The sequence below is a fragment of the Stenella coeruleoalba genome (genome assembly GCF_951394435.1).
Source record: "Stenella coeruleoalba genome assembly, chromosome: 2".
Lineage (NCBI taxonomy): Eukaryota > Metazoa > Chordata > Mammalia > Artiodactyla > Delphinidae > Stenella > Stenella coeruleoalba.
The window spans coordinates 177,967,573-177,991,832 of NC_137147.1; the positions used below are offsets into that span (position 1 = coordinate 177,967,573).

General features: G+C 35.8%; 1 protein-coding gene across 6 annotated transcripts in view; it reads left to right on the forward strand.

Moving 5' to 3' along the window:
• Positions 1-24,260, forward strand: part of STAM (signal transducing adaptor molecule) — a 92,444-nt gene that overhangs the window by 25,426 nt on the left and 42,758 nt on the right. For 5 of the 6 annotated variants that reach the window (XR_013827066.1, XR_013827067.1, XR_013827068.1 and 2 more), the window contains exons 3-11: positions 7,229-7,304; positions 7,386-7,481; positions 8,931-9,077; positions 13,819-13,909; positions 15,794-15,986; positions 18,039-18,133; positions 21,466-21,554; positions 23,559-23,646; positions 24,118-24,172. Coding sequence is in view for 2 of the 6 variants with exons in the window: in XM_079912728.1 (XP_079768854.1) it covers positions 7,229-7,304; positions 7,386-7,481; positions 8,931-9,077; positions 13,819-13,909; positions 15,794-15,986; positions 18,039-18,133; positions 21,466-21,554; positions 23,559-23,646; positions 24,118-24,172 (930 nt within the window). In the remaining 4 variants the exon portion in view is untranslated. Of the gene's footprint in view, positions 1-7,228; positions 7,305-7,385; positions 7,482-8,930; positions 9,078-10,679; positions 12,080-13,818; positions 13,910-15,793; positions 15,987-18,038; positions 18,134-21,465; positions 21,555-23,558; positions 23,647-24,117; positions 24,173-24,260 lie in introns of those variants that run through there. The other variant, XM_079912729.1, reaches the window with a different exon arrangement.

Below are 24,260 nucleotides of genomic sequence, written 5' to 3' on the forward strand. Positions count from 1 at the left end.
TTAGTGTGGTATATGTTACAAATAATGAACCAATATTGATACATTATTATTAACTAAAGTCTATAGTTTACATTGGCTCACTCTATATTATACAGTTTTATGGGTTTTGACAAGCCCATAATGACTTATCCATTATTACAGTATCACACAGAGTAGTTTCACCATCCTTAAAATGTCCTGCACTCCCCCAATTCATCCCTCTCCTTTCTCTCTCTGAACCCCTGACAACCATTCATTTCTTTTTTTTTTTTTTTACTATTTCTATAATTTCGCCTTTTCCAAAATGTCATACAATTAGGATCATATAGTATGTATAGCCTTTTCAGAAGCCTGTGCACTGCAACGAAGAGCCCATGTGCCACAATGAAAGATCCCTCGTGCTACAGCTGAGACCCGATGCAGCCAAAAAATAAATAATTATTAAAAAAAATTTTTTTTAAATTATGAGTCAAGACATACCAATTTTATTGTTTTTAGTGATTCCTCTCTCTCCCATATGTTATATTACATTGTATTCTGTTTCACTGAAATATACTCCAGTTTTATATGATCTGAGAAACTCAAAATATCATACTAAATTTAAGTATTCAGTGACTGTTATCTATACTTCCATTAACCCTCAATATTTAGTATGTAGAAGTTTACCTCCTTTTCTGATGAAGTCCTTCGGGCACGTGAACTTGTTCTTTAAATAGCCAAATAACATAATTTGTAGACTATATTCATGTTCCATCAGCTATCTCATAAGAAATACCTATTTAACAAGCTCAGAATCAGAATTTGATATTTGTATTCAGTGTTTTGCCCTTTTCCCCCTTGCGCTCTGTAGACTGTGTTTTATGTAATTTATATTATGAACCAAATATGCACTTTGAATATGCCATTGAATATACAGTTATTATTCATTTCAGTTCTGATTTCTTTCACATTTTATAATATTAAGCTTATTTTATAGTTAATGTAATGCCTTTTTGCTTTTGAAAACCACGCCCTATATTAGACTCCCTTTAGTGTTCAAGGAGGGTTTATATTCTCTGTTAATTAAAATTTTTTTTTACTTTGTTCAACAAAGATTTGAGGTCCCATATCTTTTAGTGTGTGCCTGCTGGGTACTAAGACCTATAAAAGTTATGCATACACATATCCCCTCCCCACTCCACAATACAGTTATACATATATCCCTGAATTGTGAGTTGTAGTAAAGCACTTTTTATAGCATGTAAAAAGAAAATGTAAAGTTTAAATCACTCTAAAGTAGCTTTGAAAGCTAATGTTGTAAAAGTAACTTGATAGAAGAATATGTTTGTGCTTTCTAGAACTAACATTGAGCATCTCTAAGTCCCTGGCATGATTCAGGGAGTAATGTAATAACATACTCAACAGGAAGCATTAAAGTCCCCTTTTACAGATGAGGTCTGTCAAGCCTCAAATCTTTTTCTACTGAATCACAGTGCTGCTTTTGTCTAGCAGTAGATCTCAGCCCAGTGGTGGTTTAGGGATGGTTTTGGTTGTCACAATGACAGGAGGTTACTACTGACATTGATTAGGTGGGGACCAGAGATGTGATACGCCAGATAGTCTTGCACTGCAGGAATTTTTCTGCCCCTATTTAGAAACATACTGTTAGTATCTTTGTACCTTTTCAGTCCTGCCTCAAAGGTGAGGAGAGGTTAACCGTGCAAGCACATTCATGAACTGTGCTATACACTGTTATTTCTGTTACTTTTTTTTATATTGCTTTTCTTCTATATTTACAATACTTTAAAGAAAATGTCCTATTGTTCTTCTGTCAGGCCCCGTGAGGGGGATAATAAAGAGGTGGTACCCTCTTTTTGAAAAGTTGATTGATCTAAAATCATTGGTTTAGTAATAGGTGCAATAAGTAGTATTTGAATTCACTGCCCTTTCAATGGTAATAATTTCCTCAAGCGTATAAAATCTCATCACAGTTTAACCTGTTATCTTTATAATACAAAAGTACTTTTCAATTAAGATGTAGAGCTGAGACATATTTTTAAATAAGAAACTTTTAAAAACTCATACAAAGCATAAGATCTCACAAATATTGGCTCCTTTATCCAACTAAATCATTGAATATTTTTGGCTTTCTCCTTATATATTAATGGAAAGACGTTTTCAGTAATCTCACTAACTGGTGACTAGAGATGAATGCTGAGCTATTTATCTGTCATACTGTACAACAACATACCTACAAGTAGATAGACATTTGTAAATAATGTGATGACAGTTTTGGAAATGTACTCAGGGCTATTCAAAGAGATTTGAAATTTCATTTTTCTTTGAAAAGAGAACTGTAGGAATGCAAAATTAGTTTTAGTTTTCTTTGGTCCTCTTAACTCTAGATCTGAGCTACATCCTATGCATGTTTAACTTTCTGAATTTAACTGTATTCTTTTGCAGCCCCCTCAATTTTATTTTTCTTCAAAACTTGTTCTTCTGTCCATTTAGTGAGCTCTACGTGCTGTCTTAAATTCCAGTTCCCCTTTCTCTTACAGAGTGTGTATATCTCCCTGCACTGAGTATGACTCTTGCTCAGAGTATACATGTTTTAAACAACATGGCCCTGAATATACAAGCCATCTTCTTCACCTGGTGCTCAACATAACAGTTTTGCTTCAGTAATTGAGGAGAAATTGCCTGTATTGAGCATATTTGGGAGATGGCAGAATATGTTCTGCAACAGTAACTCCCTAATCAAAGAAAATTGATTAACTGCCATTTTTGCCTTATTATCCTTACTTTGGAAACTCAGCAAACAGTACAATTCCATTACATTTTACAGTGGTGTGATTTGTGGTATGGTCATTTATCACATAGTAAGTTAAGAGAGTTATTTTGGGGTTGGAAAACTGGGAAGGGTGAGAGAGAGTTCTTTCCTTGTTCTTGTCTGTATCCTTGACCTCTCCTATCTTTTTGTTTTCCAATCTCAAGATAAGGCAGAGAGAGGATGAGTCTTACAAAATGTTTTAAAATACCAAAATGGAGTTTTGGGAAGGGTTTTGAGAGAGATCAGGATTTGACTACCCTTTACGAAAGGTTGGTGGTGGAAACTGTTGGTAGACTCCTCTAAATGCACATGCAGATTTTATCTTAGCAGGTAATTTTACAAAATGCTTCATTAGTATGTATCAACAGTCCCTTTCCTCACATCCTGTGCTCCTCCCAGCACTACTTACTATGCATTTTCCCCTCATCACGTAATTTTTCAGAAATAGATTTTGCGAGTGCATGTACATTTTCCACATAGAAAGCAAACTCAGTGGAAGATGCAGAAGTTGGTAACAAATAGAGCTTTATAATGACGATTATTCAGTTATTCTAAATACTAATTATTGTACAACAGTGAAAATTCGTGTCTTTCCCATTTAGTTCAGTGACTTCTTGAGCATCGGCCATGTTGAAGACATAGAACCTGAAAGATGGAGAGTGGTGTGGAGAGAGGGGAGCTGGAGTGAGAGGGTCTAGTGGAGAAGAGCCCCCTCCTAAGGCTTTCTTTTCGTGGAAGCCCACAGTACAGTGTATTGAGGTGGCCTGGAGTAATGTTGTGAATAATGAAACGGACTTTGATGCTTTAGTTCATCAGAGCTGACATATGCCGAGGCAGCTGTGTCCATTCATGAAAAGCCTGTTTTCTTGTCTGGTCTAGGATTCAAGGAAAAGACAGTAGAAGCCACAACTAGATGGAAGTACTGCCTTTTTTTCTCACTCTTGTATTAACTACGTGTCCGAGATCTATGCATAAAAAGATAATGTTTGGATGAACATAGTTTTGGCTGGGCTGACCATGCTTCCAATTTCCCTTGGATAGTTTCACTCTGTGCCTGCTGTTCTTGTATTACGCCTGGTTAGCACCCCCTTTCACTCTAAAAGGGGCACTCGTATAGATGATAAATTATACAGACACTATATTTGTAGTCCATTTTCATTTCTCATTGAGAGGATAATAACCATAGACACCTACTTTAAATTCAATTATAACTCTTAAACCTTTTTAAAAAGAATATTTTAGCTATAATTTTTTGTTGAATTGTAAGATTTATAATGAAATATATAAAAATATACTTTCACATCTGTATTTTACTTATCGTTTTGTGGAAATACTGAAAAGCTGAATTGAAAAAAAACACGGAACAGAATGAGGTCGTTAAATACTAGATTTTTGTGGGTCACTTCTGTTGTTTAATAGCGCCAGTTTTATACACAGTTCTGAAGGGATTTTTTTTTTTAGCTTATTATACCTAAAAAGATATTGCTTTGTTGGCATACATAAAGTGTTTGTCAGGACTTATAAACATTCTAGTTGGCTTTTTTGGGCATTATCCTTTTTACGGATGCAATAGCCAACTTTGCTTTGGTTCCAGACATGTCCTTGCCTTGGTTTTTAAAATTGGCTGTGGTTAAACATTTCAACAGTGTAGAAATTAGTGAAATAAAAAGTAAAAAGTTCCATTTCAAAGCCCCTTTCTCCATCCTCTTTTCCAAAAGTCACCACAGTTTAGATTTCTTTCTTTAAAAAAAAAAAAAAAGTGTGGTTTATGAACAATACGTCAGAAATTTCATTTAAAATTTGGTGGTAAAGCAAGTATTGAGGATTATTTTCTAAAATGTTTTATTCACTGAGCTGAATCATCTTTGGATCATTATTTTTAAATGATTTGAATTTTGGTATTTAGATAATTTGGCCTCTGCCAGTGCTTTGAAATGATAATTTTGTATTTGTCAACATGCTTTTCACAACTGCAAAAATTAGCATGAGGTCACAGATTCTGGCTCCTAAAATAAGTCCAACTGTAAAAAAGGCAGAATCTAAATAATGTTATATTATTTCTTCAGTCTAATGATGATGCTTTTAGACACTTTTAATACAAAATCAGTAGAATAAGAGCTGCAGAATCATGAGTTGAATGCTTGACGTATAATAGGTATCCCATAAATACAATTTTTCCCCCTCTTTTTTCCATGCTCTTTAGGTGGAAAGCTTCCCAACAGGCAGTGAAACAACCTTAGAAACAGAAATTTTATTTTTTATTCTAATATCTCCCTATTAAAAATGACTTTTTTTCCTGTTTATCATTAGTAATTGCATTTTCAATCCTTAAAGAAATTTTTTAGGACAATTATTCTTACTGGCCAATTTTCCCAGGGCTCAGTGTTGTTCAGATCACTTGATACTGTTTTTTCTTTTGTATGTGTGTGTCCAACTGTCCATTTCCTAAACTTCCATCCCAAGTGGAAGCTCTGTATGTCTGCAGTTAAATAGTAACTGTCCATTTCCCCCTTCTCTTAGCCACTGGTGACTTCTATTTTACTTGTATCTCCATGAATTCGCCTGTTTTGAGTACCACGTATAAGTGGAACCGTGTAATATTTCTCCTTTTGTGTCTGGCTTATTTCACTAAGTATGTCTTCAAGGTCCACCCATGTAGCATGTGTCAGAATTTCATTCTTTTAGGCTGAATAGTATTCCATTGTATTTTGTTAATCCGTTCGTCTGTTGGTGGAGATTTGGCTGTTGTGAATAATGCTGCTCTGAGCATGGATGTACAGATGTCTGCTTCAATTCCTGCTTTCAGTTCTTTTATTTGCGTATTCAGCACATAGTGGTGGAGTTCCTGTGTCACGGGGCAGTTTTATGTCTGACTTTGTGAGAAGCTGTCAAACTTGTCCACAGTGGCTACGTTGTTTGGTTTCGCATCGCCGTGGGCACCGCTGTGCATAAAGGTTCCCATTTCCCCACATCCCCGGCTGGTTGCCTCTTCCTTTTTAATGTGAAATCGTGTCTCACTGTGATTTCATGTGCAGCTCCCTAATGATGCTGAGCGGTTTTTCTTGTGCTTTCTGGCCATTTATATACCTTCTTTGGAGAAATGTCTGTTTTGAGTCTTTTGCCCATTTTTGAATTGGATTATCATTTTTTTGTTGTTGAGAGGTAGGACCCCTTTATATATTCTGGATATTAATCCCTTATTAGATACATCCTTCTGTTTCTATCAGGTTAATTTCATCCAATTAGTTAATTAGTTCATTTTATATATTTTTTCTTCTCTGGAAGTTTTATCGGGTTCTTTTTTGTATACCACTTCTTTCCTTTGCTATGTTGATGATTCCTTGTACATCCTTGATCATACTTAAAATAGCTTATATAATTTCCACATTTTCATTTGACTGAGTTTTCTCCTAGTTAAGTGTCACTTCTTCCTACTTCGTGTCACATCTGGTAATTTTTGATTGAATGCTTAGTATTATGAATTTTATATTGTTGAATGCCAGGTTTTGTCATACTCCTGTTAAAGAATATTGGACTTGATTCTGTTAGAGGTTAGGCCTGGATCAATTTTATTCTTCTGTGGCTTGTTTTTTAAGCTGTTATTGGATGGATTTAGGATAGTCTTTTGGGATGGTGTAGCCCCATCACCAAGGCCTAAACGCTCTGCTGCAAGGACTGTCCACTTTGGTATGAGCTCTGACAGCTGTGTGAGTTTTGGGAACCCTTCAAAGTAGAGCTCTCAGTCACTTTTTGTCCAGCCTGGTGGGCAGCAGACCTCAGTGGACCCATGCAGGTATCTAGCACTCTTTCTTCATATAGCTCCTCTACTCTGTCCTGCAAATTCTAGCTCCCACAGCCTGCCGGAATTCTGATTTCTGTCCCCTCAGTTCAGTAAGATCACCACCATCTTCCTGGGATCAGCTTCTCTGTGCTGAGATCCAGAAACTGCCTTTAGACAGAAAGCCTATTTCGCTACCTGGAAAGTGCCCCTGGGTAGAAAGCTGAGGCAGACGTCTGTTTATCTAATTTGTGTTCTTTCTTAGAGATCATCATTCAGCGCTACCTGTGGCCTGATGTCCCAAATGTATTTTAAATATATTTTTCCAGTTTTCTAATTATTTACAACAGGAGTGTAACTCTGGTTCCAGTTATTCCATCGTGACTGGAAGTGGAAGTCTTGGTCTGTCATTTTATTTTCAAAACTTTCCATCTAGAATTAGCCCAGAATGCCTTATCTATGATCGTTAAGGAAGAGAGCCTGTTAATTTTGTTTGAAAAATTTAAAGGAACTTTTTAGTGTACAGTTTTTCAATTGTGTCATTAGTAAGAATTAAACTTCTCTACCATATTCTTCCTTTTGTATCATAGTCTATTGCCTTTTATAGTTAAGGGGAAAAAAAGTAGAATGTACTACTAATTGTTACATTTCTTATTTTTTAGACCTAAAGATTGTCTTCGGTCTATTATGAGGAGGGTGAACCATAAAGATCCTCATGTTGCTATGCAGGCTCTGACTGTGAGTGGTTTCATTTCAAGATCTAACGCAAAATTGTCTACCGAAATTGAGCCCTTTTAACTCCCTATTTTATTCTTTTAGCTTCTAGGAGCGTGTGTATCAAATTGTGGCAAAATTTTTCACTTAGAAGTATGTTCAAGAGATTTTGCTAGTGAAGTAAGCAACGTATTAAACAAGGTAAGGCACATTATTTCTAGAAATGAATTAGCACTGTCTTCTTTCTTCATATATTTTATTCAGTTCTTCACATTTTAAATCACAAAGGACTAGTCTGTGCTTTTTTTTTTTTTTAACTCTTTCTAGGCTACGTCTGTCCATGTATACGTCCATGTTAGGTTTTGCTGAAGAGACTACACATTTATGTAACTTGGAGATTTGGTTTTGGCCAAGCCAAATTAGAATATATTTAACCTCTTTTCTTCACCATTCCTTTCTTCTGATGAAAAATATGTGTATTTCTCTGAATAAGAGGTACCAGTTTACTCTAGGCACAGTTTTTATAACCATTTTTTTTTTTTAGTCACAGAGGTCATCTACTTAACTGAATGTAGAGTTAAAAATTCAAATCCAGCAATTTAAGGAATTTAAAAAATTTAATTTACTAAGTAATATGTGAGTTTTCTCAGTAAAAATTCATGCATTCTAAAGGTAATTATTTCTGGCCTTTCTGGGGGGGATAATTATATATAAAAAATGTTTTAAGTGTTAAAAGGGAAAATGCTTCATGTTTTTTGGAAAAAATGAGTATTTCCAGATTGTAGTAGGAAATAGTACATAAATAAGTATTTAAAATTCTGTACTCCTTTTAGAACATGGTTATGTGATAATTTTTGCCTGTTCTGCTTTATTCAGTTATATTTAGGTATTTTGTGCTAATTATTTACCATTCTTTTGATGTCCTGAATGTCCATCAAAATGTACAACGGTTTATGAAGAGATTCTAATGTAGTATTTTCCTTAATTGAAGATTTGTACTCAGTATTTAGTAACGTGAACAACTTTAAAAAGCAAACAGTTGTGTATAGGAGAAAGAACTCTTTATTTTTCAAATATTTTACAGTGAACATATTGGTTTTATACTTAAGGGGGAAATGTTATTTTGAAGAAATGAAGTTTCCAGGAATATCGGCATATAGTAGACCTCATGCCAGGCCTCAGATAATTAAGTAACTGGGTAAAAACACAGCCATGCACATTAAAAGTCAGGAATTAGGAATAAAGGAATTGTACTATTTATTGTCTCTTTCCAACTTAGTTTTCATTGGTCTGCAAAAAAAGAAAACAAACTTTTCTATGTCTTCCTCATAGACAACACTTGCTTAGTTGCAAAATACTCTGAAAAGTCCTGTCTTTCTGACCTCCAGAATAAGTTACTATATATCTAATGTCTTAATATGTTATGAGGTATGTGATGGTATCATCTATTTTTTTTCATAGTGTGGAAATAAAACTAGTTTATTTCTAGTAACTATCTGTATTTTCTTATGTGTCATCTATAGCTAGGGATAATTTATGATTTAAAAAGATATCTGCAACACTTTTAAGTTTTATATTTACGGTATCTGTATTAAATCATTTGCCAGGAAATTAGTGCTTTTTTATTAATTTTTTTTCTCTGTTTTTAAGGGTCATCCTAAAGTGTGTGAAAAATTAAAGGCTCTTATGGTTGAATGGACGGATGAATTTAAGAATGATCCACAACTTAGTCTAATATCAGCAATGATTAAGAACCTTAAGGAACAAGGTGTTACATTTCCAGCTATTGGCTCTCAGGTATTTTATATAAATTTGTGTGTGTTCTACAGTTCGTTTCTCTAAAGTAGCTATGTTTATTTGAGTTTTTCCACCAAACCCAGGTAGTTTTTAATACTCCAGAGGAATTTTTGTTAATAATCTTGCATATAAAGTTGCCAGAAAAATATAGTGGAATGTTAATGTGTTCCAACTTCTATTTCCCCACTGTTTCTCCTTCTTTATTAATGAATTCATTTAACGTTTTTGCAATTAAAAAATTTTTAATATAATTTTAATAATACAGACAAAATTGCTTTATTAGGTAATACTGACATTCTTGTTAAATGCTCTTGGTGCTGTAATTTTATCTACAAAGAATGACAGCTCAAAAATCAGGTTTCGTTAAAATTTAAGGATGTGTTTAGAGGTTCTTTGGATTATGAAATTTATGAGCACCTGTATTAAAAAATGGTAGGGAGATAAAAGGGGGTCATTGGGAAGAAAAATTCCCCTTAAGAGCTGACCAGCACGTACGTGTCTTCTTTCTTTTTCCTAATAAATATGATTGACTGAAAGACTTAACTTGCCTTAAAAAAAAATTATTTATGTAATGAGCTCAATCTCTAATTTACGTCATATAGGAGAAAAAAAGGAAGATTATCTCTTTTATTCCTTTTCTATTCCGGTAACCATCCTTTAGGATGCCCAGCTAACTAAGTAGGCTTAAAGTGTGTGGTAACTTACTGCACTGTCTTTCCCCATTGTATGGCTTGGGGTAGAATATAATGAGTGATGTGAAAGCATGAGCAGAAAACTCTTAGTTGTAGAGGGCTCACATTCAGGGTTTTGACCATTTCAAGGGAATTATGAAGTGGTTCATCCAGACTTATCTAGACTTTCTTCCCAAGGCACTTCTAATTTATGTAGGTACTCTTGAGATGTGAAAACCTAGAAATATATTTTGGAGATAAAGGAAGAGAGGATATTTTTCTTCTTATTTGAAAAAATTTGGCTTATGAATAGTTTTACAATGATAAATTACATCTTTGAGAAGTAGTCATTCATAATTGATAGCTCATTTTTACTACCTCAGAATAATTTCTAAATCTGTATAATTAAGGAATAATTTTATGCAGAATAATCCAAGATATCTTATAATAAGATATCCTTGACAATAGAAGCAATGTTTAATTATCGAAGAGTAGACTCACTGTGGAGAACCAAAGAGTGTAGTTGCTTAGTGGAATGGCAGGTTCTGTATTCTGAGAACCTGTTCCAGAGCTTGTTACTTACAGTGTGGTTGGTTGGCCATCATCATCACCGCCTGGAAGCTGGTGAGAACTGTAACATCTCATTCACGGGTGGAAATGTGCCTCCATAGCAGTGGATTCATTGTGTCCATTTTAACAAGCCCCCCGATGACTCTGTTTTGAGCAGCACGACTCTTGAGGACAGCTTTCAGTGCAGGTGAAAACTGCATTTCAGTCCACAAAGGAACAAAACTGCATTTCAGTCCCTGTAAGAGAAGGAAGAAGAGTTACTGATCCATTTGATACGTAGCTTTGTTTGGTTAACCTAGAATCTCAGATAGTTGTGGGAACAGCTCTAGTGATCCTCTAATCTAATCCCCTCATTTTACAGATGAGGATACTGAGACCCAGAATGGTTAAGTGACTTGCCCAGGGCCACAGCTAGTAGTTGACAGAGCTGGAACTAGGACACAGGCCTCCTGACTCTCAGTCCAGTGTTCCTTCCACTACACGATCCTGCCTTCCGTTTGATATTGAGGTTAGTAGATATGTGTCTGTCCGGACTAGGCTTCGAAGGACAAGAAGTGGAGTGAACACTGGCAAGAGCGTTTACGTACTAATTGGTGTAGATGTGAGACTACTCTCCTGTTCAAAAGATTCAGGGTGTAGATCAGCAATAGTAAAGTTAAGAGTTACTTTTCTTTTTTGCATCTAGATCTTATAAAATATGTGAAAGCTCATTTTGTTATAGTTGCTGTCTTTCAACCACAAGAAATATGTAAAATGCGTATAAAGTAACCTATGATAAGGTAGAATGGTGATGTTTTTAATAGTAGTTTCTGAAGAGGTTTTCGTTGAAAACCATGTTTGTAGAGAGCTTCATGTTTAATTAAAAAAAAAATCTATCATCTGGGATCAACTGCAGAAGTCCCTCCAAATCTTACAGTCACTTAGTTGCTTAAGCTGTTATTACATTTTAATCAGACTAGACCTTTGTTAGCATATTTTTAAAAAAGGTTCTGGAAACGAGAATTTTTTAAAGTATATTTTTTCATCCAAGTACAGAAGAAAATAATATAAAAATATTAAGAAAAGTGATACTTGAGTCACCTAACTCTTGCTGCTGTGGTTCTCTTAGCACTGACTTTGGACACTGAGGTTGAAGTGATGCTGGCACTGCTACTGTTTGACTGGTTAATCAGACAAGTAGCGTTGCTATACTTGGAACCTGATGATAGAAAGGAACTTTGAAAAGAGAGCAGTTCAGGAATGTAGGGCTTAATATAGCTTGTTTCTGCACTTCCTACTTGACCAGTAGAGATCCCTTCTCAGACCACAAAAGATCAATATGTCTATTTTGTGAAGTTCACAAATTGTGAAAAAAATTCATATATAACAATAAAGGTTGCCTCTGATGAAGCATACGTTCAATTTTCAGAAGTGTATGATAATTAAAACATTTTTATTTAAGGAAGTTTACAACTAGAGGTGGGTCAGATTGAGAGTGCTTGAAGTTCTATTCACTGAATACAAAAGCTCTCTTCTAATCAGTTTTTCTAAAAATAAATGCCTTGTGTATTTGTTTGACATTATAAATATATTAAGTGGACTATTGCACGGTATTTACTATAATGTTGAATATTTTGCCTTTCATTTACTCAACAATCATTTATGAGCTCTTGTAATATTTAGCTCCATATACCCTCAAGGAACATGCAGCCTGGTTATGGAGACAGACATGTAAGCAGAGAATTATAATAGGAGCTGAGATTTATTGCCTGTTACTATGTACTGGGCAGTGATCTAAGTGCTATGCATTTGGTAATTTGAATATTTTTTAGAATTTCATTTTTCTTAATTGATGGCTTTGGGAATTACAGTATACATTTGTAATTTGTCACAGTCTATTTTGAGTTAATAGCGAATTATTTCACGTAAAATGTAGAAACCTTGCAACTGTAGAGAGTTTATTTACTCCCTACTTCAGCACCCTTTGTGCTGTAGTTATCACATGTATGGCATGTATCACCTCTGCATACATTTTAAGCCCAGGAGACAACGTTATATACTCTGTGATTTAAACCCTGAATGACCTTCATTGCATCTGACTTTGGAAGCTACGTGTGCTGATTTAATCCTCATGACAGCCCGTGATGTGTGGGCCATGGTTGTCCTCATTTCGTAGATGAGGAACTTGAGGCCAAAGGAGGCTTTTAGGCGCTCAGGGTTCATGTGTTAGAAGGTGGTGCATCTGGGGTTTGAACCGCATTAGCCTGACTCCCCATTAGCCTGATTCCCCAGCTTGCGTCCTTAACTGTCCTTAACTACCCGAATCATATAATACCTTGTTTAAAAGTGTTACCAGAGGGGCACAGAGGAGGGAAGGCTTAATGAGAGGGTTTAGGAACGTTTCACTGAGAAAGTGATTTTCAGCTGTTCACTGACTGGTGGGTTGAATCTCACTAGCAAACAATGTGGATGGAGTACAGTGAGCCAGAGGGGAGGACGTCATGAGTAGAAGCAAACGTGTGTCACAGCGTGTGTGTGTGTGTGTGTGTGTGTGTGTGTGTGTGTGTGTGTGTGCGCGCGCGCGCGCCAACAGTTTCTGGTAACTGATAGAGTGGTTGAAAAATGAGGCTGGAGTCTCATTGGCCTCGATGGCCACACAAAAACTCAGCAGCCATTAAGACTTTAGAAGCTTGTAATTCTGTAAGTGTGAATCAATGTATGTATTTATTTACTTGTACACTACCTTATATACAAAATATGTTTAAGAGGTAGAGTAATATATTGTCAAAATTAGCTGCTAGTATTTTGGTTTAGAAAATAGTATAATTTTTTTTTTTTTGCGGTACGCGGGTCTCTCACTGTTGTGGCCTCTCCCGTTGCGGAGCACAGGCTCCGGACGCGCAGGCTCAGCGGCCATGGCTCAACGGGCCCAGCCGCTCCGCGGCATGTGGGATCTTCCCGGACCGGGGCACGAACCCGTGTCCTCTGCATCGGCAGGCGAACTCTCAACCACTGCGCCACCAGGGAAGCCCGAAAATAGTATAATTTTATGAGCATTTGTATTACTGTATATCAGTCTGGATTCCTAAAGATAACATCCTGACTTTTGATCTGGAAGGAAACAGTAAAACTCTTGAATAGATATTTAAAAAATTTTTAAACTGCTTGTTTTTAAAGTAGTCACCTCCTTCCCACTCTCAACCCCTTTTTGTTGAAATCTCCTCTAGTCTGTCTTCTCTGGTTTGTATAGTGTCTGCTTCTAGTTTAACCTCTTCACACAAACCTGGGAGAGTGTGGCTAGACTGTTAACCCTAAGAAAACAAACTCTCTCAGTCTGTTTTCTCCAGTTCTACCTGTTCTCTGGCTCCTTTCAAAGAGGAGGCTGCTCAGGTTCAGATTTCTTTCTTGTTCAGAAGTCTGTGGTGGATTGATGGGAAGGGTCTTGTGAGTTCTTAGATTAGTTGGGGGTAGGAAAATTTGAGAACAACTTTCAAATATCATTTTCCTTTTTTGTATGTTAGGCTGCAGAACAAGCAAAAGCAAGCCCAGCTCTGGTAGCCAAGGATCCTGGTACTGTGGCTAACAAAAAAGAAGAAGAAGATTTAGCAAAAGGTACATTTTTAAGTCCCTGATCATGGAAAGAAGATAGGTCTCTTACTTGATGTTTATTTTCCCCCAAGATATTTAAAAATAAAAGAAATAGGAGTTCACAGCTAAAGTTGAAATCTACTTGTTCTCCTTTGTTCCTCTCTTCAGTGTCACTTTTTTCCTCTCCTCTTCCGAGGCAACTGCTATCATGTATGTCCGTTCAGTCTATGTTTCTATAATGTTTTTACTACACTATCTATGTGTCCATAAACAATACCAAATACTTTTTTGTGTCCAACAAATTCTTTTTCATAAATAGTGTACTCTAGGTATCATCTACAACTTGTTTTTTTCATGCAACAATATGTTTGAGATCTGTTCATAATGAGACATGTATATCAAGTTCATCTGTTTTAACTGCTGTGTAATATTCCAGTGAACTAATAAATATCTGCTGTAATTTATCCTCCTACTGATGGACAGCTGGGTTTTCTGATTTTTTTTTTTTACTATAACAAGTAAGCTGCACTGAGTATCCTTGTCCACCTTCTCTTGTGTGTGTGTGTGTGTGTGTGTGTGTGTGTGTGTGTGTGTGTGTGTGTGTGAGAGAGAGAGAGATTTTGTTTTGTGGTATTGTTGGCTTATGGAGTAGGTACATCTTTAACTTTGCTAAATAGTTATAGTATTTCCTTTTCCATCAGCAGTGTATGAAAGCTTTTATTATTCACTTATTCTTTTTAGACTCATGACATTTGCTATTGTCAGAGTTTAATTTTTGTGACTCTGATGAGTTTGAAATGATACCTAATTGTTTTAAATTTTTATTTTCTTGATTGCTAGTGAGGTTCAGTCCTTTTTTGAACATTTATTAGCTGTTCTGATTGTCTCTCTTTCTGTTTTTTTTCTAATAATGATGTATAGAACATCTTTATTTTGGATATTAATCTTTTGCCTGTTATACCTGTTATAGATATCTACTCTTGGGTTTTGGCTTACAATTTAAACTTTGATAATGGCATGTTTTATTAAACAAGTTTTAAATTTTCATGTAGTCAAAATTTTTCCTTTTCTTTTATGATTTTGGGTTTTTTTTTTAATGTCTTAAGATATTTTTCTCTCCCCCAGGATCCTGAAAGATATTTTTCTATGATAATTTTAAAGTTTTGTTTTCCCATCTGGTCTTTTATTCATCTAGAACAGAAATGGAAGGGAAGACGGGGTTATGTGTTGCACTGAAAGCAGGGTAGTCAATTCATTAAGATTATGTTACAGAGCCTGTGTGACTCATGGTGATGGCCTGTATTAGGGGAGGAGATAGAGCAGACACATTTGAAATCTATTTTGGGGGATTTGTTAGGTGAGACTTTACCATAGTTATTTCCAAATTCCAGTTCTTAGACTAATTACCTAAGAATGACCTTTGGAACAATAAAATGTAGGTTCTCAGATACTTCCTTTGGGACTCCTATTTAGTAAGCCCCCAGTGAAGGACTCAAGCTTGGGACTTTGGACTTCCCAAGTGATTTTGTTTATTATTTGGTAAACTTAAGCTACAGAAATACATTGAAAAGATGAAAGAAAATATAAAATATCTGCAGCTAAATTAAACAAAATTGATTTGAGTTTATGTCTTTTTATTACCCAGAATATTTAAAATTGTACCTGTTCAGTAAAAATAGTCATCATGCTGTTCATTTTTTTTTTTAGTTTATTTTTTAAGCTCTCAGTGTGAATGAATGAATAAAACTGATGACATTATTTTTGTTCAATATTATATCAGGATATGTCGTAGTTTCCCTCTACATTATTAGAAGAAGAATACTTTTTACCTTCAGATATCTTTTTGTACTTCTTAGGATTGCTGGGTATATTAACATTTGGGATCTTTTTAAACCCATTATTTTCCAGCCATTGAGTTGTCGCTGAAGGAACAAAGGCAGCAGTCAACCACCCTTTCCAATTTGTATCCAAGTACATCTAATCTCTTAACTAACCACCAACACGAAGGCCGAAAAGTTCGTGCTATATACGACTTTGAAGCTGCTGAAGATAACGAACTTACTTTTAAAGCTGGAGAAATTATTACAGTTCTTGATGACAGGTGATGGTTACTATTAAGTTGAACATTCATGTGAAAATATATAACATATTCTGTGTTTCATATTATTCTTGCTGAATGCCTTATCAAACGTAATAAAATCAAATACTGATGCAGGTAGTTTTTCTGTAGGACGGTCGGTTGCTTTGCTTGTGTCATACTGTCTGGATTCGTATTTTGTAGCTTAAGTTTTCCTCGTCTATCATTTAAATGGGTTTTATATGTCTTGGAGGCCTAGTTCACTCTATTCATTTTTGGTTCCATCTTATAATATAGATTGTTAAATAAGTAAAAAAAAAAAAGGTTAAGATTTTAGAAAATACACCAAATATATATATATGTATATATATGGAATTTATAAGAAATACAAAATATATTGAATTAATTTATTTGCACAGAATAGCATATCAGTGTGGAACAAGTTCATTTTACATGGTGTTATATACGTTATATCATAGGGGAGGTGATACAGTGCATCTGTTTTTCTACTACAGCTTTATGTTTACTTGAAAATTAGTTGTTACTGACGATTATTACTCATAATGAAGTGCTAAAATTTGCAAGTGTTTTTTTTTTTAAGTCTTTATTTTTTTTAAAGGGAGAGCTGACCTGGCAGTTTTTTTTTAAATAAATTTTTACTTATTTTGTTTATTTTTATTTTTGGCTGCATTGGGTCTTTGTTGCTGCATGCGGGCTTTCTCTAGTTGTGGCAAGCAGGGGCTGCTCTTCATTGCGGTGCGTGGGCTTCTCATTGCGGTGGCTTCTCTTGTTGCGGAGCATGGGCTCTAGGTGCACAGGCTTCAGTAATTGTGGCACGCGGGCTCAGTAGCTGTGTCTCATGGGCTCTAGCGCGCGGGCTCAGTACTTGTGGTGCACGGGCTTAGTTGCTGTGCAGCATGTGGGATCTTCCCAGACCAGGGCTCGAACCTGTCTCTCCTGCCTTGGCAGGCGGATTCTTAACCGCTGCACCACCAGGGAAGCCTAAATCTTTGTTTTTGAGGTTGGATAAATGCATTAGGTTTTTTTGTTTCTTTCGTTTTAATATTTATTTATTTATTTATTTGGCCGCACCGGGTCTTAGTTGCAGCAGGCGGGCTCCTCAGTGTGGCTCACTGGCTCCTTAGTTGCAGCACGCGGGCTCCTTAGTTGTGGCAGGCGGGCTCCTTAGTTGTGGCTCCAGGCCTTCTTAGTTGCGGCACATGGGTTCCTTAGTTGTGGTGTGTGAACTCTTGGTTGTGGCATGCATGTGGAATCTAGTTCCCTGACCAGGGATTGAACCTGGGCCCCCTGCATTGAGAGCATGGAGTCTTATCCACTGTGCCACCAGGGAAGTCCCTGCATGTGGTTTTTAAAGATCAATTCAAATACATTTAAGATTATTCTTATAGTATCACACTTACATACTAATATGTTTTCTTGAATGGAAGAAAATGAAGTAAAGTTTGAGCTGGTTAGCTGGAAGTTGCACAAAACCTTGATCATTCATTCATTCAAAAAGTATTTATTGAGCACTTGCTAGCTTTCCTTATCCTAGGTGCTGGGGATCCAGTGGTTAGCGTGGGTACGCACCCGGGAGTGTGTTCCTTGTGAACATTTTGTGCTGTAAATGGTGTTACTGTCATGTGTGTTCTCTTGTCGGGGGGAAAGTTTCCTAATGTGTGCTAGAAAGAGCACTGATTAGGAATGGAGGTCTGGATTCAGAGCCTACCGTCTATCTTATAAAGGATTCTCACGCGGGAGCCTATGAACCATTCGAAGTTGACAGTTTTCAAGTGTGGGGACCTCTGTTTGAGGGAGAGAGTTCAGAGCCTTGTACTAGATCCTCGAAGCGTTCGCCAGCCTTCCAGAATATGAGAAAGAACTGTGTGTTTAATAGCGTCTTATCTTCTCTGAGGCCTCATCTCTAATTTGTAATAATGATACATTCACTTCCTCCACTGGATTGTTGTGAGCTTCAGATCTGGTAATAATATAGGTTAAACACTATAAAAGGTAAAGATACATAGAAATAAAAGTTCTTTGTTATAGTAAAGCATTCTTTCTTGTTTCTCTTAGTGACCCCAACTGGTGGAAGGGTGAAACCCATCAAGGCATGGGGTTATTCCCCTCTAATTTTGTGACTGCGGATCTCACTGCTGAACCAGAAATGAGTAAGTATTTTCCAGCCTGTCACTGGATGATGATCCACAGTTCTCTCTAAAATTCAGCTTTCTGGAGCAGAGACTCTCCAAAGTTAGTGCCGCCAAGGTGTTTATTAAAAATGCAGCTCCCCGGTCAGATTATTTATGAGGAGTCATCTAATCATCTAAGAATTGAAATCATCTGTCTACCAAGATTATCTTAAGACAGACTATGGACTTTTCTTTAAGAAAAAAAAATACATATATATGTATATATATACACACATATATATATGTATGTATGTATACATATGTCATTGTAAAAATGCAGATTAAGAAGTGTTACAGAATTTATGCATTCTGTATTTTTGGTATCATCAGTTGATGAAAGGGTGACAAATGCAGTGTAACCTTATCGAGAGTTCTTCCTATTCAAAGGTTAGCTCATTTCTCTAGTGTCCAGCCCCAAATTTGGAAGCAGTGGCCTCTTAGCAACTTAATAGCTTTCCTAAGCCACCATGTCAGATATTCAGAAGGAGCTATAACGAATCATGTCAATAACTTTTTGAGTTTCAAACCTTTGCTGACTAGGAGAAACAGACTAGAAAGTGGGGCGAAGGAGGAAAAGTGATATTACTGGCAGGCGTAATCATTGCAGGACATGTAACTGCCAGTAGTCTATCGAAATATTGGTAGGCGGTTCACTGTATTTCTAGGCAATACTGTAATGAATCTTCATAATGATGATTTTGTGGCATCAAGATTAAGTCACAACCTTCCTCTTTTTAAGGAAACAGAAATATGTTCTAATCTAGAAAGATTTCTGTAGCGACTGAAATGGTTAGAATTTTAAGAGTGTTTTTGTAAGTAAGTTGGTAAGCTACAGTTATCTTGGCAAAATATCTCATCTTTCTATAATGCCAGGTAGAAGAGATCAAAGAAAGTTATAAATCACGATCTGCTTTGGTCATTTTTAGTTTACAGGAATTTTAAGAAAAGATCTTTGTCTCAGTTGTCTTTTTATTTCCAACAGTTCTTTGTACTGAATCTCATCCAGAATACAGACTATATAAATGTTTATACAGTAAATGAAGCACAAGTGTCTGTGTATTAACAGTAAAGATACACTTTTCTTTGAAAACATAAAAATGCTTCTCTTTCAAGAGAAGGCTTTAATAACAGACCAGATGTTACAGATCTTTGATAAAGTAATGCCCTCTCCTAGTTATTGTTGGGATGTCTTGTGTCACTTTTATAGAGACAGATTGTGATACCCATTCCTTTAATAAAGTTCTCTTTGGTAAACTCAGAAAACGTCCTGTGGAACCTTGTTTAGATGGCAGTGCATAACGTGCTAACTTTTTAATCTGGGCTGATGGTGGTGGGGGATTTTGCTTGATTTTTGGGTTTGGGTTTGTTTTTTTTTAAATCTTGAAATAGCTGTTGGAAAGGATGGAATTGTCTTGGACTTCCATTCAAGAGGAGATCCAAGATCTCAGGTAGATAAAGTAGCCATCTCATCTTTTTTTCCCATTATATAGAAATGTAGCCTTAAAATGAATATTCTAGTTATTTTCATGTGTTTCACTCTGGACCATGTAAAAGAGAAACCAGAGCATCAGAGCTTATACAGTGGAGTTACAGTTCTCAGGCTTGGAAAATGAGTGTTAGCAAGATCCTTGTAGCATCGTTCTTTAGCAGCAAACAGAAGCCCATTTCACTGAATGTGTCAATTAGAAGTGCCTGACCTACTTAGCTTGTTTTCGTTTTGGAGAGGCAGTAAGATTTCGTGCAAGCACTGTATTTTATATATGTATATGCATAAACACATCTGTGTGTGTGTGTAAAATATTATTTATACACACATACACATAATATACACACAAACATACACATACATACAAAGTAATAGTATTAGTCCCTGAGAGAAAAAGCACTGCAAACTTGTGCATGGTCAGCTGTTAGGATGTGAAGTCTACCATGTGTTTCTTATGGGTAGCAGCCAATGCAGTGCTGTCCCAGCTTTCTGCTTGTTAATAGCTCAAGATATGAAAGCAAAAATATGTATAGCATATGGCTCTTTTTCTTCCATGGGAAAGTGAAATCAGCTGAAACTGGTTTCGTATGTAGAGTTTTACTTTATGGTGACTTGTGTGGGATGACTATATTCCTTATATTGGAAATTAACCTATTTTCCATTTATATTCTATAGCATAGAATACATAAGTGATATGACTTCTTGTTCTCGGAGTAAAATCACAGGCCAGATTCCAGTAGTGTGGGCTAATAGAGCTAGAATGATTGGCGTTCAAATCCAGGCTTTGCCGTTTATTAGCTTTCTCCTATGCAAGCGTTCTTAATCTTTCTAAGCCACTGCTAACCTCATGTACAAGATGGGCATATCTCATAGGATTGTATTGGAGCTTCATTGGGGGAAATGCAATATTCCATTAAGCATATTTAATAGTTTAATTAATATTATTTCCCTTCCTTAATTCTGCCCCTTTCCCATCCCCCGGTTCTTAATTTTTATGAATACTGATGGACTACATTGATACCAGGATGAAAAAATCCCAAAAGGAAGTTCATTCCTTTAAAGCTGTATGTGTTTCTCAGTATTACTTTGGATAAGATTAATTACTATGTTAATCATAACCTTATACTTGCTGGTTAATGTTACATTGAATCTTTTTAAAGATTGCTTTGTTGAGCAAGAGAAATACGTGCTTCTGGTTTGCAGATCCCCTAATAACCACCTTTTCAGTTGCAAGAATAATGTAACTAAAAAATACAGACTGATTTAGTGGAAAATTCAGATCCCTGCCAAGGCCACTTGTAAAGCTCTCCACTGGCCTGGGTGTCATTCCCTTAGTTTAAAAAAAAAGACTGAGTGGCGTGAGGGGAATATATAGCTAACTTCCCAATTCATTACATTGAAAGAGCGTGGCCTGTGGAAAAGTGGAGATTTTTCTTTGAAAGGACTGGTAATTTGAAAAGAGGATTTATTTTCAATAGCAGAATTCATTTATGCCATTGTAAAACTTTGCTTTCTGTTCAGCAGTTTACTAAACTCTCATATGTAATAGGTGATTAATCTTTGTTCCAGAAATACAGTTCTTATTTTTAGTGAAGTATCTGTTATGGAAAACATAAAATCTTTAGAAGAAAAAATTAAGAAGTCTTCACAGAATTTCATAATGTCATGTTCTGTCATGGTTGCCTAAATCTGCAACCGAATTATCCCTTAAACTGAGTTTCTCAGATTGAAGGGAATACAAGAAAAATCCAAGTTCTCTCCTTAAAGTGCTTTTAAATAAAATTTTAAATTTATAAGGAAACGATAAATGTTACATGTTTTACAGTTAAAACGGAGAAGAAGACGGTACAATTTAGTGACGATGTTCAGGTAGAAACGATAGAACCAGAGCCGGAACAAGCCTACATTGATGAAGTGAGTGATTTCCTGCCTGAGAGCATCATACTGAATTCACCATTGAAGTTGCAATGGTTTTCTTCTCTTATTTAAAAAAAATTCAGTACTTGATTAATGCATGTGTTTTGTTGTTATACAACTTCAAATACAGACGAAGCAAAGATTCTCCTGGAAAGTTCCTCCCTAGTCCCATTCTTACCATGTCAGTGCTTATAGTTGTACCTCATTATTTTAATTCCTGCTTAATATTCCGTAGAATGGACTTATCATGACTTCATTATTCTGTTGTTGGACGGTTAGGTTGTTTTCAGTTCTTTGTGTGTTTTTTGCTATTACAAACACTATCATAGTGAGACTTTTTGGGTATATTCAAAAGAATGTGTGACTTTTTTTTTTACATCTTTATCAGATTATAATTGCTTTACAATGTTGTGTTAGTTTCTGCTGTATAACAAAGTGAATCAGCTATACGTATACATATATCCCCATATCCCCTCCCTCTTGAGCCTTCCTCCTACCCTCCCCATCCCACCCCTCTAGGTTGTGTGTGACTTTTATTTTTAAATGCTCTGGAAATTATATTCTTTGTAACATTTTAAACTAATGATGAAAAATGAGATGTCATCTTTAAACTATGTGAGGGGATTTGTAGGTTTTTAGCCTTTTTTTAGAGGAGCCAGAAGCAGAAAGTTTGAAGAGCGCTGTTTTAGCGAAACGGGTTGTAGAAGCTGTGCTGAGAGCCCCCAGAGAATGTACTGGAGTCAGGGACAGTTAGGTTTGGCTGTAGCATTCCATTGGAAAATGCATGCTAGCGGTCTGTCTAGAAACCTCATTTCTCTGATAGTAGACAATTTCAAATAGGTTGTAGAATTCTGTAAACAAAGAGAAGAGAAATTATCCATGTATTAGTTGACCCTCACTCTCATTTTACTCCCCTCTCCTTTTTTTGGCTGTAGGCAAACTTTTCTGACATGTGCCTTCTGTTTTAGACTGCTTAAAATGAAAATTGTGAATCTTTTACGTTGAAAAATAATATCCATTTCTAAATATGGAATTCTTTTGACTTCAGAAGAGTGTATTAATATACGTGTGTCGTTTTCACTCTCTAGTGACTAATTCATCTCTCAAACTGTTATCCTTCTGTACAGAGTATAGAGTTTTGTTTTGGTATAAATAACTACTTTGCTTAGAATTGGTACTCTGTAAATTATTTACCTAAGTAACTATACTCAGTAGCATAACCATGTAAAAACCATGAATGGAGAAAAGTTTGTAATTATTACAGTAATATTCTTTGGTACATGAGATCTATATTTTGGTTTTTTAAAACTTGCGTATAGATACATCTCTACTAATGTAATGTATAGATGTATTTATGTAATGATGCCTTCATTAGTTCTGTTGGTCTTACAGCAAAAGATTCTGAAATAGATCTGAGTCATTGCTTTGAGATGCCTTCCAGCCTTTCACATAGGAGAATAGAGAAGCCATAAATCTTCCTCCTTTTTTTGATGACAAAGTGAAGCATTGGTGGAAAGAGAATGTAGAGTAAATCCTTCTGGTGCTACTTAGAAGAACAGCTGTACCAGAGCTGAGCTGTGCCTTACTGAAACAGCTGCTGTATTCTCCCTTGTAGAGAAGTAGTAATGGAGCTGTTAGTCACAAGTACTGCCAGCTTGAGAGAGAGGTTACACCTGTCAGCATGGCAAGACTACAGCTGCCCCTAAACAAAGTGACACAGAAGTCCACTAGCATGACTTAAGAGATTAAAGAACTCACATGTTGTAAGTTTAAATGTTGCTCTATTTCTTCTCATCTAAGAGAATTTCTGGTAGCCGTTTCAAAAGGGCTCTGACTTCACATGATAGAAAAGAGAACACACGGACAGTAAATACATAGAAGCGAAATTGAAGTCTTCATATCTGTGCATTACAGGATTAGCCACTATCTAACGAATGAAGTGAGAAGGTATTGTTGCATAATGATTTGTTACTTTTTATAGTAACAGTTTAATTTCTGTAGGATAAAATGGACCAACTGCTACAGATGTTGCAAAGTACGGATCCCAGTGATGATCAACCAGATCTTCCCGAGTTACTTCATCTTGAAGGTAAACCTTGTTTTCCATTTCCCTTGCAAATAAAGAATAATTAGGATTAAATCTAGTGTTCTGTTACAGAGTGGTTTTATATTTAAATAAAATTGAAAATGATATAAACAATGTTAACATTTCTGACTCTTCTGTGACCAGTCTCACGTTTATATGCAGTTTAATTGAACCTTTGGTAGAATTCAAATTCATATACTTTTCTACCCAAATTAAATATTTTATTCAACATTTAAAATGTTATAAAATGAAAATTGGTATTAAAAATTTCTGAGATCAATACAGTCAATCTAAAGTATTGATTTTATAAATAGCTAGGAAAATCAGTCTTGGGTTCTGTGGGCTAAGATTAATTAATAGAATTTTTATTATTCCAAATTAGGTCTTTTATTCCTTAAACTACATGAATATCCATCAGAGAGTTGCTTTCTTTTGCTGCATTTTCTTATATTTCTTTAAATCTTGTCATCTTAGCCATGTGTCACCAGATGGGGCCTCTCATTGATGAGAAGCTGGAAGATATTGACAGGTAAAAGAACATGCGCTCCGTCTGTACTGTGTACCTTCTTCTCCACAGATCTCTCTAAACTGCATATTGGAATAGAGCTGCCTTGTAT